The sequence below is a fragment of the Xiphophorus hellerii genome, chromosome 23 (genome assembly GCF_003331165.1).
Source record: "Xiphophorus hellerii strain 12219 chromosome 23, Xiphophorus_hellerii-4.1, whole genome shotgun sequence".
Classification (NCBI taxonomy): domain Eukaryota; kingdom Metazoa; phylum Chordata; class Actinopteri; order Cyprinodontiformes; family Poeciliidae; genus Xiphophorus; species Xiphophorus hellerii.
This window is the reverse complement of record NC_045694.1, coordinates 7788259-7807958: the sequence shown is the minus strand read 5'-3', so window position 1 is coordinate 7807958 and position 19700 is coordinate 7788259. Positions and strand designations below refer to the sequence as shown.

General features: G+C 38.8%; 1 protein-coding gene and 1 long non-coding RNA gene across 4 annotated transcripts in view; both read left to right on the top strand.

The window, feature by feature from the left end:
* The window catches only part of LOC116714145 (uncharacterized), a 132321-nt gene that overhangs the window by 65446 nt on the left and 47175 nt on the right, over window positions 1–19700 (top strand). The gene's annotated exons all lie outside the window — the stretch shown is intronic.
* Window positions 5783–17105, top strand: zic6 (zic family member 6). The gene is made up of 2 exons (XM_032554485.1): window positions 5783–7447; window positions 9302–17105. Exons 1-2 carry the CDS (start codon window positions 6487–6489, stop codon window positions 9925–9927), a joined length of 1587 nt encoding a protein of 528 aa, XP_032410376.1. The 5' UTR covers window positions 5783–6486; the 3' UTR covers window positions 9928–17105.

Sequence of the window (19700 nt, the reverse complement as noted above, 5' to 3'; positions counted from 1 at the left end):
GGAAATACATGCGTAAATAAATAGATAAATACTTTATCAGACATTTTAGTAATTGCAATCTAAATGTATTTGTCATTTAATTTAAATTTAATTAATTAATTAAATTTTTTTTGGCTTAGCTAAAAGCTGTAAAAGATGTCGTGCCACTGAGCAAGTTTCACAGGGTTGCCGCTGACTGACTCGCTGCAGGACACAAAATCTGATCAAGTTCAGAGACGCGCTGAGTGAGCTTCAAGCGGCGCTTTTTAGAAACTCCGAGCCTTTTTCACATCCTTTTCTCTCTGCCGCCCTCCACCCCCCTCCTCCTCCATCTCCTCCATCTCTCCTCCTCAATCTGTCCCAGGAAGGAGCTCTCACATTCTTTACTTTACAGGGCTCTGGACTCCCCCAAAAAAACAGAAAAAAGAAAGAAAAAAAAAATCAAGTCAGTTCTTCATTCTACTGTCGCCCTCGTCCCACCGCATTTCCTCTGAGAACATTTCACCGAGAGAGAGAGAGAGTGAGTAATAGCTTGGGGGTAAAAAAAAGGTGAGTTTGCTTCATGCTTATCTATACTTTGCAAGAGGCCTATCTGGTGCATTCTAGAGCAGTTTTAATTCTACATTTTCAGAGGGGTTTTAGTGCTCCATGTTGAGGCCCGTTTCTCATTCAGTTGTTGCAAAGAGCCGCGTACCTCCTTGTTTTCTTTTTCTTATTGCCATCTTGCATATCAGTTCAACACTTGCGCTTTTTAACACAAACTCAACAACTTCTCATGAAGCAAATCCACGAATGAAATTCACTTCATCGTTTTTCCTGTGTGTGTGTGTGTGTGTGTGTGTGTGTGTGTCTCCCTCCTCGCTCCGTCTCACAGTTTACTCCCTCCCTGCACTCTCTCTCACACACACACACACACGCACCCCTTCCCTCTCTCTGACACCGCACACTTTGCGCGTTCACGCACACACACACGCACACGCGCACCCCCACCACGCCCCATACACACACACACACACACACTTATGCAGAGTTTTTAAAAAGGATCCCAGCATATGCACACATTCACATCTGCACACACGCAGATTTATTGCGACCTTCGGTGAACTTTAGGAAGTGACAAGCAGCCTGTTAAGTTTTCCTGTATTCCCTCCATATTTTACTGCCTTGTTGAAACGTGAAGGCTCCACACGCCGCTTTTAAATAAACGCGCCGTGTGTTTACAGCCATATTATACTGCTATGGAATGATTAAGTGACACGGGTTAAGATGAGTCACAAATGTTGCCTTTTTGTCGGAGCTCTTGCTGTGGAAAGAAGAGGGGGAGCTGTCATCAACAAGACCAAATGTGAAGCAACTGTTGCTTCAGTGTTAAAGTTCTGACTTTTATTTATTAATCAATGAACCCTTACAAGTGGAAATGGGCTTCAAGCACATTTAAATTATAGTGAAAACAAACAACACAAGTAGTGAATTTATTTTTATTTGTCTTGTTCCTGCGTGGTGTGTTTTCAATTTCACCCGAGAGAAGCAGGGATGCTTTGCGCATTTTTTCTCCCAACTGAATCATAAAACGTTACTTCAGAAGAAGCGCAAAAACAGCAGCTCTGCTTAATCAAAACTCTCTCCCTGACACTTTTAAGCGTGTCTATTACATTTCAACGTGGGTAAATCTGATAAATAAATGCAATTTAAAAAAAAAAATCTTAACTCAATGTTTGCTCGTATTCAATGTAATTACGTAAAATAACTCAATTTGCATGCAAACGATCAGTCAAACACACCCGAATTAAAAATCATGAATGACTAATTTTAGCACATGCAGGCGTGATGCAACGTGATGCATTTTCAGCAGGACTGCGGTATGTATAATTTTGTTTTATTTAGTCATCTCTGCTGGGATTACCTCACTGGGCGTTTGGAAAGCTCATTGGTTATAACATAATCTTCCCTCAACAGAGCATGCGCGTTACCTTAAAATATGAGAATATTTTATGGCATGCATGCCCTCCCTGACTGTAGGCCCATGCTGTTGGAAAAGAGAACATAGCCATCACCCTATATGGTAAACAGCTCACATTTATATGCTTGCTGTAGATGCAATATAGGCTGGGACATAAAAAGGTTATTTTTAATTAAAAAAGCTGGATGCATGTTTTTTTTCCCCCCCCCATAAAATAAAGTGGCCTATATAGCAGCATTTTCTTTTCTGGCAGAAAAGTTGAGGGATTTTTCTTTCCTTTTTTTGTCCATGTTGTCTGGCCTGTATCCCATACTACGCTTGGCTGGCTCAGGCCACTTGTGCAGTAGACAAGTTTGTGGACTTGAAGTTAACTCAATAATGACTGGACCAACATTAAATGTAGCCTGTACTTCTTTTTTTGGATAAACTAAAGCTTATCTAAGAATTACTTATGTTTGCGTTTTACTGTAGAATGTGTGCTTTAAGTTTTTAAATATTAGAAATGATTTATGTGTCTTTGAGGTGCAGTGAAAGAAATAAAAATAGTCTGATTCACTGCTTTGCTACGGGTAGTCATTGGGATAAATGCTGCAGATAGTTCCGTTGTTATTTAATATCACTTAAAACTGCACACGTTCTATTTTGTATATCAATATTAACATGAGTTACTGAGTTTAGTATTAGTTTTGCTTTCTCAAAAAATCTCCACACCACAGATGGAAGCTTGAAGGCTCTGGTTTTGCTCTTTCATTCGGTTTCACTCACAGGTTACATTTTAAATTTATTTTTTATATTTCTTTAAACTTTTGAGGAATTTTAAAACTGTATTTTCATGCGTGGTTACGTTTATTTTTTCAGAAAATATCTCATTTTACTTTGCGGTATATATATATTTACACGCATAGCCTCCTACTATTCACTTTGCACTTTTAAACTAAGCAGGTAAATTTATCTGGGAAGTTTTTTTATTACAGTTTAACGCTAACAATTTTAATTTTTGCAATTCGATATTTGACTTTATCACATCTGCGTCAAACCCATTTCCTTGCGGTGTATTTTCTGTTTTCCTTTAGCGAAATGCTGTAATTTTCCTCTTTTTGTATCCTCTAAAATACTTGAAATATTGTATACAGTAAAGTAAAAACCAAACAAGTTCTCCATATATTGTCAGATTAGGCAGTCACTTGGGCTCTGAGTGACTGCACTTGGAATTTGCCTTCATATGGCTGATGGAGAGAGCTAATTGACTTCTTGCTGTGATTTACTGGAGCAGCTGTCCCCCAAATGGACTCATCCCAAACCTGTTAATTCATCTAAATTTCATAATGTGATGGCAACAAGGTGCACTGCCATCCCCACATCAATTACAATATCTCAGCTCAACACGAATGGTTGCACTCATACATACACACATTTATTTCCGCAAAACATTAACAGACATTGGAATCAGTTTCTGAAAAATAATAATAATCTTTGCAATAATACTAAAAGCATGTTATAATTGACTTTTTTTCAGAGCTAATGATATTAATCGCAAAGCGCATCATCTATTCTAGTTTATTTTGTACAAACCTGCATGATAACTGTTTATGTGTTTTATGGCTTCGTAAACAGTTTTATAATGTATAATAAAGTCTTATCACCTACTAAGGTTAAGGATATTGAACTTAATGAATTGTGAAAAGACTTTCTCAATGTGCTTTCAATTAATAGGTTTAGGTTTCTTCACCTTGTGTTAGAACCGTATTCTGTTTTGCTCCTACTTTATGCTCAATTTGAGGCACAGTAGCAGAATCAGGCGGGACCGGGACGTTACACATGCAGGATTGTCCACTCACATAAATCATAGAGAAAATTTGTGTCCAAAGGTCAGTAATATGTAATTTGTCTTGTTAACTAATCAACATAAATATTAGACTCATTTAGGGAAGCTAAATTAGTAAAGCGATATTTATATGACTGTAATTCAAATTGCCTTCAAGAAAATAAATGAATAAAATTTAGTCAAATTATGTTCAAGATAATTTGTAAATTTATTTCCAAAATATTTAAAAAATATATATTTTGTGCTTGCGGAAATGTGTCAATACTTTCGGTTAATCTTTTGATATTTAAACCCAGATGATACTAAACCTAACCTCTTTATTTGAAAAGCCACCTTTTTATTTATTTGTCATGTTTTAAGAATAAGTTATTCAAAGTAGAAGCATAATAAATAACTTTGTAAAAATTTGACAATGCATTTTTTTAAAAAATAATCTTTTGAAAATATTAACTGCTTGAAATTAAACTCTTTATCATAGCTTAGAAACCATGACATTTCTCCAATTGTTTTTTCAGAAACATGTTAAAAGTTTAACATATGTTTATGGTTTCAGTTCATTATCAATTTTTTGCCCTATTTTGTTCATTGAGAAAAAATATGAAGTAATTTTGACCTTTTCAGACTTAGATTTTTAAACTGGATATTTATTATAGGTTTTTTTTTTTTAGAGTTTTGACCCTTTAGAAAAACATCAGTTTTCAGACAGGCCCAGGAACACACATCAGCTGCTAGGACTGCAAAGGTGAAGCCAAACAGCCTCATGTAATCATAACATCTCTTTGCACATCCTACATTTTTTTCTTTCCCTGAAAAGAAAAGACCATAAATCATCAGGTTTGCCAGACCTTTGTGCAGGCTGAGTGGCAGATTGGAAACCTACAGTTTGTTGACCTTCTGATCTCAATTATTTTCAGAAATGCATCAGGTGAAAGGTTGACAAACATGACCGCCAATGACAATTGGGCCAGATTTAGGCCAGTTCTGGGCCTGTTTACTATTTTACAGCATTTACTGTCAAGTGGGTCCCTTTGATTTATTGCTGTCTTTAGACCCCAGAAAAATTGAAGGCAGATTTTTTTTTTTTTTTTTTATTTTCCTGTGTATTTAGTGGGGGGGGGGGGGGGGAGTTAGAAAATATGCCAGCAACAGTCTTTGGAAATAAAGGGGGACTTTCACCTTAAACCTACATAAGCTACAGCCCGGAGCCCAAGCCTCGTTGTGTGGATTTAAATAAAAGTAAAAGATGAAAGAATGTGCCTTAGCTGTCCGAAGTGTTGAGGAGCCTTAGCAACGTCAAGAAAAAAAAGAAGAAGAAAAAAAAGCGAGTTGACGCACAGGAAAAATGTACTCCACTGTAGCAACAGCAACACTGGAGAACTCGGTGTCCTCACAGCACCTCAAAGTATATTTAAGAAAGTTTTCATGCAAGCTCACTGAGTTTGTCACGTTTGACAATTTACATTTTACATAACCACTTTCTTTTAAAATGGAGGAAAAAAACACGTATGCCAGCCTTCAGGACGCATAGTGCACTTTTTGAAGATTATTAATTTATTTACGTGCCTTAATGAGAGAGGCTTTATTTACAGAGATTGTTTACATTGGGCTCTAAGGTATAAAGTAGTACGGACTATTCTGTTGTTCTCCCAAATGACACTTCTGTAAGAAAAAAAAAATCATTTGTCCTACTAATAAAAAGAGAATCATAACAAAATCGGCTCTACTACTTGTTGCTTCATTGCAGTTAACTTTTTCCAAGCAGTTCAAACTTGCATTTAAAAAAACAACAACACATGTATGTATGGTTTATTAATTAATAAAGTTATATTTTAAATCTCTAAAATCGCAGTGACTTAAATATTTAATAAATACTTTTTTTTGAACGCTTTGTTTACGCAGTCTCATTTAAAATACATTTGACCTTAAATAAAACGTATTTCTCTGTAACTTTCACTGCTATCAAGTGTTTCATTTTTACGTCTTGAGAATAATTGGCCTGGACACGCAGAGACCAAAACCTATTGTTCTTGCCAGGCAGGAGTAGTTGTTTTGGCAAAGAAAAAGCCTCTGCAGACTTTGATTGTGTTGTGTTTTGCTCATGTCTGGACCTAATCACTTGACTTCTACCAGATGATTTCTAATAAACATTAACCTGTGCATTCCCCCCTTCCTCCCGCCCTCCTCCTCCTCTCTCCTGCTATATGTGGAGATTTTAGAGAAGGGCTGTAATGAGAGTGCGCCTGAAGTTAAAGAGGCAGCGATATTAGGGAGTAGCACCGCGGCACTTTTCAAAGCATTTTCTCGGCGATATTTGAAAAACGGAGTCGTGCGGTGAACTCCTGCGTGTCCCTTTTAAAACAAACCCTGCGCCTGTCAATCACCGCACATTCCAACCAATCCCAAAGCTCCCTTTTTAAAAGCAGGTTTGCCTGCTGTGCTTTTATATTGCACCATGGCCTGTTTCGAAGCATTTTTTACTACCACGGTTATTGCCACAAATCAAGAGGGCAAAGTGAACCGGCATGGGACTCACACCAACTCTAACGAAACTGAGTCTGGTTGCAGCTTCCGCGATGTTCACGGCCAAGAATTTCACATGCAGATGATATACAGCAAGGGGAGAGAAAAAAAACCAGCAACATGGGAGCAGAGTTTCTAGGTGCATCCTGACTGCTTGCACTGGTTGATTTCTGCAAACTCACAGGCAAACTCACAACAAAACATGACAAGCCTTTCGAGGTTTAGTGGCTGCCCTCTCTCTTGCGTCAACCCCGGGGAGAGCAATACTGAACCCAGCGTGGTGCTGCCACCTTTGGCAGGGGAGCACATGGGACACCCCACTGGCAGTTCCTTAAAACTCTGCCCCTCGCACAATTTGCGAGACTACCCCGAGACGAGGTCCAGTGCATATGTTGACCACTCGATTCCCAGTTTTTCAGACTCTGGATATCCCAGTCACCGGTTAGAGCACAGCCCTAGGGGCATTATCATTGGAGCAAATCTCTCTGGAGCCGGCATGCCACCCGTCACTGATCAACTGGCACCAAGACCCAACCAACATGGCGGGATGGGAAGGTACCGGGACTTTTCTGGCTGCAGGGACAACAGGAGCCACGCTTTTTTTGCCAGCTACCAGGAGCAGGCCCACGCCTCCACGGACGCGTCCCGCGACCTCGGCAGTCAGATGATGCTGGGTCTACCTGGCGACCTCCTCACCCGGACTCACTCCTACGGCCAGACCATCAGCCCCAAGGGAAACAGCCAGCAGATTGTCACCCAGTTCCTGGGTCTCTACAAGCCCCTGAACATGGCGATCCAGCGTGGGGGAGCCGATGCCTTCCTCAGGTGCTCCAAGCAGACGGTGAAGCATGAGCTGGTGTGCAAGTGGAGTGACGGCAAAGAGGCTGGAGCGGGAAAGCTGCCCTGCTCCAGAGCCTTCGGGACCATGTATGAACTTGTCACCCATGTGACAGTGGAGCACGTCGGAGGACCCGAGCACTCTGAATATATTTGTCATTGGGAGAACTGTGCGAGGGACAGGAAGCCTTTCAAAGCCAAATACAAGCTGGTGAATCACGTCAGGGTCCACACTGGGGAGAAGCCCTTTCCCTGTCCATTTCACGGCTGTGAGAAAGTTTTTGCTAGATCAGAGAATCTAAAGATCCACAAGAGGACTCACACAGGTCAGTATAATAATAATAATAATAATAATAATAATAATAATAATAATAATAATAATGCGTTTTAAATGGTCAAATATTTATTATTCATTAAAAATGTATTTTTAACGTTTATCTGTCTTACAGTAAACTTTTTTCTATTATTATTATTATTATTATTATTATTATTATTATTATTATTATTATTATTATTATTATTATTATTATTATTATTATGTTTCATTTAGACCCGTGCCACGCATTTTGCGATTAAACGTTCTAATTTTCGGTGGGGTTTTATTTGTATTTTTTTCGCCGTCCACGTCAGTTTTCACTCGCATGTCTCAGGAGAAAAGAGAGAGAGAAAAAGAAGAAGAAGAAAAAAAAAAAGACACGTGTAGTCCCCACGCAGGAGCCACAGATGAGAAGTAGTAAGACAGCTGCAAACGACTGCAGTCAGCAGGCAGCAGGCCTGGCGCTTTGGGTGCCTCCCTCACTTCATTCAGAGAAATTATTAAATAAATGCCGGGACACCGGAGAGCTGTGACGTAGCCGTTACGCTGCTTGTGCCTCCCAGGGATTTATCTTCCTGTGTTCACAGAGCACAGCGCTCTGTGATGTAGCCATGATGTAGTGGGAAATAATAATAACAATTTAAAAAGTTGAGGAAATGGTTGACTTTAGCTGTAAATAAAAATAGGCTATGTTTAAAAATGTATCCCGTTGCCGTTCCCCCCCCCCCCCCCCTCACTTTTCCTTTGAAGGGCATTTCATACGTTACCACGAACCGTGAAATATCTCGTAAAATGCTTTTTAAACTTCACAACCTGGCATTTCTTTTTACCAAACACCCAATCATATGAAATAAATCAGCGTGCAGTTATATTTTATTCCCTTTTCCACACATGTCAGCCTAATCACATTAAAATAAAGGCATTTAATTTTTAATTATATAAATAAAGTGAATTGCTTTCTCACAAAAAAAAAAAATGAAAAGAAAAGGACTGGACTAAATACATATTCCTTGGGTGCTGTCTTTTATTTCTGCTGTGTATTGTTTTATTATTAAGAACAGCAGAAGAAAGAGGCACGAACAGAGCCCCATGTGACACTGGTTAAGCTATCACACAGCTGCACATGCGTACAGTGTGCATATTAATCAGGCTCTTTATGTAATAACAAAAAGTATCATAAAACACATAAAGAATCCAGTTATTTATTCATATAGCAACAGTTTACAACAAATGTCTTCTCAAGAAACTTCAACATGCAGGAAGGGCCAAATTATATCCAATTCTGTGGACATATTCAGTCAAATCAGACTCCATACAATCCAGTCATAATTTCAGTTCAGGTACATTAAATCCAATCTGATTATAACACAACAAAGTCCAATTCATTCAGAAAATGAAGCACGTGTACTTTAGAAATGCAAAAACTGCACTGCCATGATGTTTGCAGAGAGATGTTGTGCAGTTAACTGAAGTGATTAATTTGTTCAAACAGAAAAATGTATTACATGTTTCAATAGGAAGTGATAGAAAGCAAGTAAAACTGTTAACCAATGCTCAACATGTAGTACAAGTTTCATATACAATATATATATATATATATATATATATATATATATATATATATATATATATATATATGAAGTTTTTAACTGTATTTCAACCCAGAGCCTTAATGTGAGCCTTATACGTGCCACATTAAGGGATCCGTATGGATGGTGGGACCCGTTATTGACGGAAGATCCGCCCTTCCGTCAATTCTCCATCTCTGTGCAGCATTTTGGGGATGTGTGCCATATGACGGTTGAATGTTCAGGCCTGCATGCGCTTTCATAACTCGTCCCCGTTTCTGTCTCTGCACGTTTAGGTGAAAAACCGTTTAAATGCGAGTTTGAGGGCTGCAACCGGAGATTCGCGAACAGCAGCGACAGAAAGAAGCACTCCCACGTCCACTCCAGTGATAAACCCTACATGTGCAAGGTCAGGGGCTGTGACAAGTGCTACACCCACCCGAGCTCTCTGCGGAAGCACATGAAGCTTCACTGCACCAAGGAGCACGTCGCCAAAGGCGGCGACGCGCCTCCCGGTGACGGGGGTCATGCTGCGGAGGGCAGGCCGGCCCGAGCGTCGGACATTGGGCAGATCAGCCCCCCTCAAGCCCCCACCTCCACTCAGGATGTCCCCCTGTCCCCTGAGAGCCGGGACGAGTCGATCCCGAGGTCACGCTTCCATCACGCGTTTGACAGCAGTTTGGACTACTCGGCGCACAGGTCGCAGCCCCTCTTGGACCCTTTATTGCTGCAGAGGGGCAGCTACAGGTCCCAGTCTTCCCAGTACCCCTGCGGCCAGACTGGTCACGCTTTTGCCCAGACCTCACGGACTTTCTCTTCGGCTTCTCCCTTTCAGAAGAGCATCGTGAACGGATGGTACACATGCCACAGTGGCGTGGACACATTCCCACCAAAGCAGTGCAGCAACATCCCCTCCCTCTGAGGGCCTGGACGCAAACTGTGGGCCTCTGTTTCAATGTTGTAGCCTAAAACCCAAACAGCTGTTTCTCTTTTACTCTGTGTACTTCTGTGAAAACTGTATGAAATAGTTTCTGAAAAGTCCTTTTGAATTTTGCATTGCGAAATATGGCCCAGTTGTTGTCGTTCTTATTGTTCTCCGCTCGCCCTTACATCTCCACAGTGTGCTTTAGGAGCGCATACACGTTGCATAACTTAAATAAAAATGTCGGTCCGTCTTAAAAATGAAAAGAAAATGATTGTTTTTTTAATGTAAGTTTTTTATATATATAATTATCAGCGCATTACGCATTCTGAACCTAAAATCTCTTACAGGAAAGTTAAAAAATAAATCTGAATGTAGCCCTCACAGCAGGGGTCTTTGTTGAATGTAAACTAGGTTTAATGTATGTCGGGATGAATAGAAATATTATTCATGACTTTATGTATATCGCAGGTTGAATCATTATCTGGATGATCTTTACTTAGGTTAAATTTTGAGATCTAACAGGCCTGCTTGGTGGGCCTGCAGCATGATTTGACTTTAATTAAAATACCGGCAGGCTCATTATTTTTTCCTTTCCCTTACCCTTGATTATGTTCAACATTCTCGCTCCTTTTTCCCATGAAACATTCGTGCTCTGTAATATGTTTATTTCACATTTCTGTGCAAAGTGAGTAAAACCACAGTGTTCGTGTTAATGGGGAAAAAAAAACGTTTCATTAGAATACATTCCTGCTGTACATAGGCATACTGTATAATTAATTATGTATCTTATATTTTATTAAAGTGTCTATATTCTCTTTGATCAGATATGTGTGATATACCCTCATCAAATAATTTTCAACAAAGATGCAAACTTTTCTCTGGGTACAAATTATCCATGTCCTGTGTGAAGATTTGGAATTCAGTGTGAAGCCCTCCTACAGTTCTTAATATACATATGGAAGAAAAATTTATCAGAGTTAAATGAGACTGATAAATGCATCTGTGAGGGCTGCCCTTTATATATATATATATATATATATATATATATATATATAAACCAAGCAGTTTGTACTCCTTTATTTTATTATGTCTGTTTGCCTTGTTCAGTTCCCTGACATGACATTTGACGTAAATTGGTGCTATACAAATAAACTGAATTGGATTTAATTTAATATACACAATTACATTATCTTGTACTATGATAGCATCCTGGTAACAGCTTGCCTTAATGTTCATATATCTGTTATATAATTGATCAAAACTACTGGTTTCATGTTGTGTTTTCTAATTTTTCAACCCATCTCAACATTCATTGAAGGCAAATATAACTCATGTTGGAAAAGTCTTGGTTAAAGAAACAGCTTTTGAACAAAGATGTTGGTTTTGCTTTGTTAGATTTTTTTTTCTGCTTAATGGTGAAATAATTGCCTCCAGTACAGTTTCACTGACACATTTGTTCACGTTCCTTAGTTTTTGTACCTTCTGGAATGCAAATGTCAACAAACAGCTCATTATTTCGCAGGAATGAGCCGAACAGATCTCTCTTTTCGACGCCTGTCTTTTCTTTTTTGTCTTCAGACTTTGAGTTCACTTTTGCAATCTAGTCTTGGTGCAAAGGCTGAACTTATCTTCAACGAGTTATTGTTCCCGGTTCACACTCCCTGATTCATGTGTTATAAAACACATCTTTGTCTAAAGATGTCAAAAGGAGTGCAGTTGAAAGCCAAGAGGCAAGCTGAAAGTACAGTATGGGACGTCTTGATGATGGATGAAAAGACATAAAAATAAATCTTTCACTCTAAAAATGATTTCTGACCATTTTCCATGCATGTTATCCATATTTTTGGTAGTACACAACTTAAATTCAAACTTGTAGACATAAATTAGGTCATGTTGAGTCATTTGACATTTGCTGGAGGATCATATTGGCAGGACATGATGGTCTCAGTGATCTTTCAGCTAACTAACATCAAAGTTTTTTCTGTTCATCAAGATTTTCATTAGATATTTGGATGATCATGAAAACGAGTGTTCTTACTGGTACAAGGCTGCATTTTTGACTCTCTAGTGATTTCATTCTGCATACTACTGTATTTCAAGGTCAGAACAAAAGCATTTCAAGAAATGCATAATTTTTGCCACAATATAAAGAATGAAAAAATAAATAGTGGATTATCTGTTTCATGTCTTAGTAAAAAGCTGAAAAATGTATGTTTACTGTAAATGTGTACAGTATTTGCAGATGTCTTCAGATGCAATCTGTGATTAACTTGTTTATGTATTCTGTGTTGTGTGTATGTTACCCATGAGGATGCATCATTTGGGAGATTTAGATATTTTTGAACGTGCATTTTGCAAATCCCTCAACATCCCTCAACAGTTTCAATTTCTGTATGACACCAAGCAGTTTGCACTGCTTTATTTTACTTTTTCGTAATTAGCAGTGACTTAGCATTGCTGTTTGAGAGCTACTTAATGTGATGAAATATTAATATTAATGTAGCTGAATATTTTCTAAGTCTTAAAGGATCATCTCAAGTGCTTGGTTTGAAATATTTAAATGGAGAGGTCTTTCTGTCTTTAAGCAAAGTGGGCCAAACTTTTCCAGCTTTGATCCATTTGCTTTAATGGACAGATTACTAGAATTTGTGCGATAAACTTTCTAAAGAACGCAACCACAGTGAGAGTTGCATCAAATGCTGTAGGTGTTAAGATAAAGCGAGGAGTTTTAAAGCGATGTTGAGATTTTTAAATCTTACCTCTCATCTGCTATGCCCTTCCCTTTCCTTCTGTAATTCTACAAATAATCCAAGTGTTCACAGAAATATTTAAGTCAAAAGATGTATTTGTTAGAACAATATGTTCTAGCGGGGTACGAGGACGCCGCCGCCGCCGCCGCCGCAGTGTCAAGCGTAAATGTCTAGCGCAGTACTTAACCGCTGTGCTGTACATTCAGACCAAGCTGTGGTAATATTCCATAAACACTGAACCCCACCACACCCTTCCCCCCAGTAATCATCACTGATTAGACCCTGCACTCCCCAGTTTGCCACTTGCCCGCCGCCATCTTTATTTTTGTGCTCTGCCTAGCAACAAGAGCAGGCGCCATTTTGGATGGGGTATACATCAGGTTGATATAAATAAATCTTTTTTTTTTTTCACTTTGGCATTCACTGAATTGTGACAGGGTAAGCCTCCCACTCCTCCCGCGTTGCTTTTGGGTTGAACATGATGAGGAATCCAGCTGTGGACCAGAGGGTGGGCTGCTTTGTCACACCAGGTTTTTTGCTTTTATGCATCATCATAACCAAATATGACATCTTGCGTAATTTACACCGTGCATCTGCCATACCTTTCCAGTGGCTGTCCGGCAGCTGGCAGCGGCTGGAACGGCTGTGTCAGCACCGACACTGACTGACCGAGTGGGGTTTTAATTGGATCTCTGGCTTTTTCCTGAACCTCCTCGGGTCGAGTCAGAGGTGATTTTGCTTCTCTACTTGCTTTCTTTTTATCAATATCCCCTCACCCTCCTTTTTTATACCAGATTCTCTTTTTCTTTCTTCTCGTCAACCTTTATCCGTGCAGCTCCTGGCTATCTTCACCCTCTGTGGCTCCTTCATGATGGCCCTCTAATCTCTGCCAGTGTGGCTCCGCAGTAGGTACTGTTGATACACAGTTCTTCATTCTGGCCCCGACAAGCATTCGTGCGGACTCATGTAATATGGATCTGCAATGTGTTCACACCCTGATTAAGAAGTAAAATTCGTGGTAAATGTTTTTTTTTTCAACCTCTATTTTTACAAATACCCTGAAGCAGTCTGTTAGTAAAATACATCTTAATTTTGTAAAATTTGCTCAGTCCTTTCTCCAAATCTTTCAGATTGAGTGGACATTAATTGTTCGCATCCCTCCAGGAGACCCCAAAGGTTAAAATTAGGATCTGACCTCTTAGGTAGTCATTCCTCAGTTTGTTTTGTTTCTGGTTAAGCAATTATTTTGTTGATTTGGATTCATCCTTAGATTTGTTGTGATCCTGATCTTCAGCTTTAAATCGAACATACAGAATTTTGAAAAAAAAAAAAAAAAAAAAGACCAATATTTGAAAAAGCTCTAAATCTCACCCTCCTAGAAAAAACACTTCGGTACAAAAGAAGAAACATCACAATAGAGAACGATATTGCCACCTTAGTGTTTCAACCCAAAAAAGTACCAAAAAGGAGCCAAAAGTCCACAAATTCAGATCACAACTCACTTTCATAAAATGTTTTGCTGAATATTAGTCAGATCTGGATAAAAATCAGGAAAGATCTCTTTCTGTTCCTTATTGTCCACATACAGAGTAGAACATTATCATAAATAAAACACAAGCAATACTTTGTAAATGTTTTGCAGATCCTTCAGTTTTGTCTTTTTATCAACTTTGGGGAAAAGTCCAGTTTTTATGATTCTCATTTGTTAATATACAGTTAGGTCCAAGTTGACCATAACCCTGGCAAAGTTAGATTTAAAAATTATTTTAATAGAAAACAAAGATGTTTCTGTTTCAAAACGAGACAGGCACCTTCAACAAGCTACTACAACAATATAAAATAATGAAAGAACATTTAGTTTTACTTATATTTTAGAAAACAAATTGTTAGCCAGCAATTAGTTACCTTTCTTAATAACCAATTGAACAAATGATTTACTGTAACAACTATAAACCTTTTCTACTAGTGTTTTGATCATTTATCTGTGTTGACAATCTTCAGATCTCTGAGGTTAAAAGACCTCTTCACCATCACCCTAATCTTTAATATAGGTTCCAATAAGAAGAGAAAGAATAACTTTGGCCCTATTATCGGCATTTTATAGGAGAGTTGACCCTTTCAAACCTTTGAAGACTGTAGCAACTTATGAGTCTGGTAAGGGATTTAACGAGGTCTCAAAGATACAAGACATCAAGTATAAGTCATGGAGGTAATCTGAAACAGGTGTCCATATTCCCAGGTCTGGCTGTCCATCAAAGGTCAGATTGAACTGCAAGATGCTAAAAGAAGTCTCCAAAACATCTAAAATGTCAATGCAGAACCTGCAGCAGACCTTGGCCAGCTCACTATCTGAAACCACTGAATTTTTCTGTGTATCAGAGAAAAACATGAGACTATGAGTAAAACATTAAAGCAGAAGCAGAACTTTGCCCTTCAACATGACAATGACCCAAAACAAACCAGAAAATTACTGGGTGACTACTTTATATTAATGCTTACTGTCTGTTTGCTGAGAGCATGTGAAAGTATCATATATTCTTTGCTTGTACTCATAATCTTTGCCAATAAGTTGATTCAGATTCTGAAAATTAAGTCAAAGTCAAAACCCTGATCTTGACCCCATTGAAGTCAAGATGGGGAGGTGGGCTGTGAGGTGACTGAAAATGGATTAAACACACAGGAAAGGGGGTCAGTAGCAGTTCTACATCAAATTTATTGGAGGGTGAAAGAGTTGCAGTTCTTTTTCATTTAGGTTCAGAGCAAATGGATGGAACAAAAAAGAAACATGTCAATATTTCAAAGTTTAATATGTTAAATTAGCCAAAGAATCCAGATAATACAAGTTCTGGAGCTGCAGTTTAGAGAACACTGATCTACAAGATGAAAACTGTTAGCATGTCTCATTGAAGCTAAATGTACAACACCTGAATTTTTAATGCCTTGTTAAAGTAGAACTGTGAAGCTAAAGAATTAAATTGGTCCTGGCAACCAATTATTTATGCTTTATTTGTCAGTGCCTATAATAAGAAATTATTATCTCTTCAGTACAGAGGCCAGGACCAGTTCTGCAGGGCACTGGCCCCTGTTAGCCCCTGCCTAGAACCGCCCATGCTCCTGCTAAGCTTCATTTTAGATAAACCAGATTCACTGTAATTTATGCCAGCCGTGAATTTAAAAAGGCCGAAGTTAATCAGAAAGGGGCTTCGAGAAAAGGGTGTGCATGCCTCTGCAACCAGGTTATTGTACCTTTATTTATCTATATTACTTTATATCTTATATTAATATAATCTACTTTAATATTTTCTCAGATATGTTTTTTGTCAGTTGAATTATGCAGGATTTGTGTCCCAGTAAAGTGCAAGAATTGGCTTTAATTTTTACGTTGTAAAAGCTTGACATTTTAACAGGGGTGTGAACGATATTTACAGGCGCTGCGTTCGCTTCTTCGCTCTCTGTGGAGAATTTCAACGCCACATGGATGCGGCTGTTCAGGGCTTTGGCATTTAGACATCAATGTGGCATGAGGCCAATTATAACATTTCATAAACTCCGATTCCAAACCGTAAGACAAACAAATGTACAACACAACTACACACAAAAGAGCAGCTCATACCTACAGTATTTTCCTATCTGAGATAAGGTGATATGTTTCATGTCGAAATCGTTGTTTATTTGCTGGCACGAGTACTAATAAGCTTATAAAACACACATTAGTCGCGAGGCTCTTATGCTAGACAATGCCATCATTACAGTCCTATGTCCATGTTTGGAGAATTTAAGTCCCACTTCGATGCTCTTGTGATTTAAGCAGTCCTTTAAATTTCTCTGGTGTTCATCTGCACAGCGGTTTTCTGATTTCTGTGGTGCCAACCCCCCGTGTAGACCAGCCTACACCAGGGCTTATTAAACTAGGCTCCTTTTTACTCTTCTCAATGGTTGCTGCTATGTCAACTTAAGCCCAAGCCTCCCCAAAAAAAAATGCTCAGCTCTCTGACTATTGTTACAGAATATTTCAAAAAATTGGTGCAACTGACTGAGGTATTGCTGAATAGCCAACATACAGCAAGACGGAAAGAAAAGCCCTGCCTATCCTCATGCCTAATGCATGCTTGTCTTTTGATGCTTTGCAATTTACCCCGTGGCTGGTTCTTAAAAAGAAATCTTTCTTTTCTTTTGTCATTTATTATCCATGCCTTACATAACATAGATTTCAACCGTTTGAGATGAGACAGTTTTTAAATACCTTCATGGCGCCTTTTTAGCTGGTTAGCTCAGGAGGTTGCTATATGATTCAAAATGTTTACCATGATCAAACAGACCACAACAAACAGACAGGAAAAGTTGTGTTATGTTGTACTTATATTTCAGCATTTAATGTGACTATGTGTAATGTGCAAGCTAAATAAATAATACATAGAAATCATATCTTATAGAAGTCTTTTTTTCAAAACTCCGGGAAAGGTAGAAGTTGAGCTGGGTGGGCAAATCTTTGAAGATCTTTGAACTTTTCCGACCTCCAAGCCTGTGAGATGTATTCCATGCTTTTAAGGGAATGAACCAAAACGTTGGTCCTCCTGCTTCTAATCCTTCCACCAGACCCCTTGTCATCAGAGATCAACCAGTCTGAGCCTCAGTGCCCCCCACTCATAGGCAAGGGCAGCTGGCTGCTTTCATGTATGCGAAGAGCCATATGAATATGTTTAAATATGCATATTTGAGCAGAAACTGTTGCCTTTATCTGCATCTGTGTTTTTTTTTCCTGGACAACTCTAGTATATGATCTTTGAGAAATGATCAGTTACATTTTAGAGCCCCTGCATAATGATTCACATTTTACAGAACGCATTTGAAGTGTTTGTTAGAAGCTGTTACAAAGGCTTTGATCGTGTCTCCTAAAGAACCCGGCGCCTCAGATTTTTAATAAAACCAAAAACAAAAAACATGTGAGGAGACGTTTTAATCGCCTGTTGTCTCTCACAACCATCACCCTTTATTAAATGAAAAAATCATTTTCATTCTTTTACATGGTTTCTGAAAATTCTACTGTTTGAGGTTAAACTTGAAAAACAGCGGATCACACTGATCACGATCCAGCGTGTTTCAAAGCGGGGACCAATCGTGAGAGCTTAATTTTTGTCTGTTGCAGTATGCATTGCGAGGCAGCTGCGCTATCAAGCCTGTGAACGCGACATCAGACGGAAGGTTCCTGTTTCTGATCCCATTCCTACTGAAGTCCATCCATTTCAGGAACATGGGTGCGTTGACATGCTCAAGCTTGCGCCTGCTGATTCGAGGCCATTAAATTAATATGTAGTGGACATGAGGCTGTGTGTAGTTTTAGGGTTTGTTAAAGTGGGATCCCATGAGGCCACAGTTTAGAGGCCTTTTCAGCGAGAATGTGAGGCAGTCTTGCTGTTAGCCCTAAACGCTCCAACATCACCCCAGGGCCTAGTAACTCTACAATGATGGATGTGGGACGTTGGGAAAAGAGGGTGGTCCTTCCCCAACACAGGAATTCCCCTTGGGCCTTTTCAATTACGGCTAGCCAAAGGTTTCTACTGTGATGATATGTTGAATTAAGGCTGTGACGGCAATGAAAGGGACAAATGTGATTTGGTGTGGCGCTGACCCTCAACTGCAAGCGGCAGAGGCACATCTGGGAATTCCTGTTTAGGCTTCACTATTTACCTTTTGAACTAATTCACATTTTGTCACATAAAATCAACCCTTTAATCTGTTTTACGGGGATTTTATGTGATAGATAGGAAAAAGCAGCATTTAATTGTAAAGTGATTCATAGTTTTAGTATAAAAAATCTGAAAAGTGTGGCATGCATTTGTATTTATCCCTCTCTAAAAGCAGTGCAACTAATTGCCTTCACAGGTCACCTACCTAAACCAATGCAGCTTTTTATTACAGAAGAGGTCAACTGGCATAATGGAGATTAAGGAAAACAACAGACACAGCTGGGTTAAAGATGTAGACAAACTTAAAGTACAGTTAAGATGTAACACAATATCTCAAGCTTTGAAGATCTCTCCGATCACCGCTCTGTCATTTTCTGATGATGGAGACAGTATGACACAACTACAAACCCACAAATGTAGTGCATAGAGATGCTCTGCACAAACATGGGCTTTAAAGAAGAGTGGCAAGAAGAAAAGCCCCTTCTGAAAGAAAGCAATAAGAGCCTATTTGAAAAATATATTTAGATGTGTTCTTTAACAGTAGAACTGCTCCAGTAATCTTTTCGCCAATTAGTTCTGTTTCTGTGCTGATTTAAAACCTGTGAACTCTGATTCTTTCCACAGAGGAGTTAGTATTTATATCAGTCTGCAGGGAATGTTTCCTTTTTAGGATATCTCAGAAAAAGGTGGAGGATAAAAGAAAAATCCTTGTTTTATGCAACCAAGGAGAGTGTTGCATTTTCAACAAACCCAACTGTTAAAGTAGAATATTCCTCATAAAATTGACCTTTGTCCACTGCTATGCTGGAGTAACACAGTGCATGCAAATGACTTTCCTTGGTTATGTAATTCCAGAAATTATGCAGCCTGCTTTTGCAACTGGGTGTGTCTCAAGAAACGCATTTAACAACAAATAAATCATATTTGCATGGGAATTGAGTGGAATGAGGACAAAATCCTAAACCCGCTTTCATAGGTCTAATTACAGAAACCAAATCTTGCTAATGAAGCTGCGTTTGGACCGGATAAGAGTTGCTTTTCTGTCCATTTATCAACATTTCTGTTTGAAAACACAACAAAATGACTGAATTGCAAACAGCTGCCGTATTTAATGATGTAATCACCATTTGGTGAAAAAACATTATGAATTCAGTATTAAAGATGCATACCATTTACCATTTATAGCCACATAATTATACAGTAAGTATAAAACTATGCTTGCTTGTTTTTAGATTACAAAAAAACTTTTCAACAGATTAAAATGAAACATCAGCCACTGCAGGATTAAGTGTGGTCTCTTGGATTTGCACATATATGGACAGGATCTGAACAG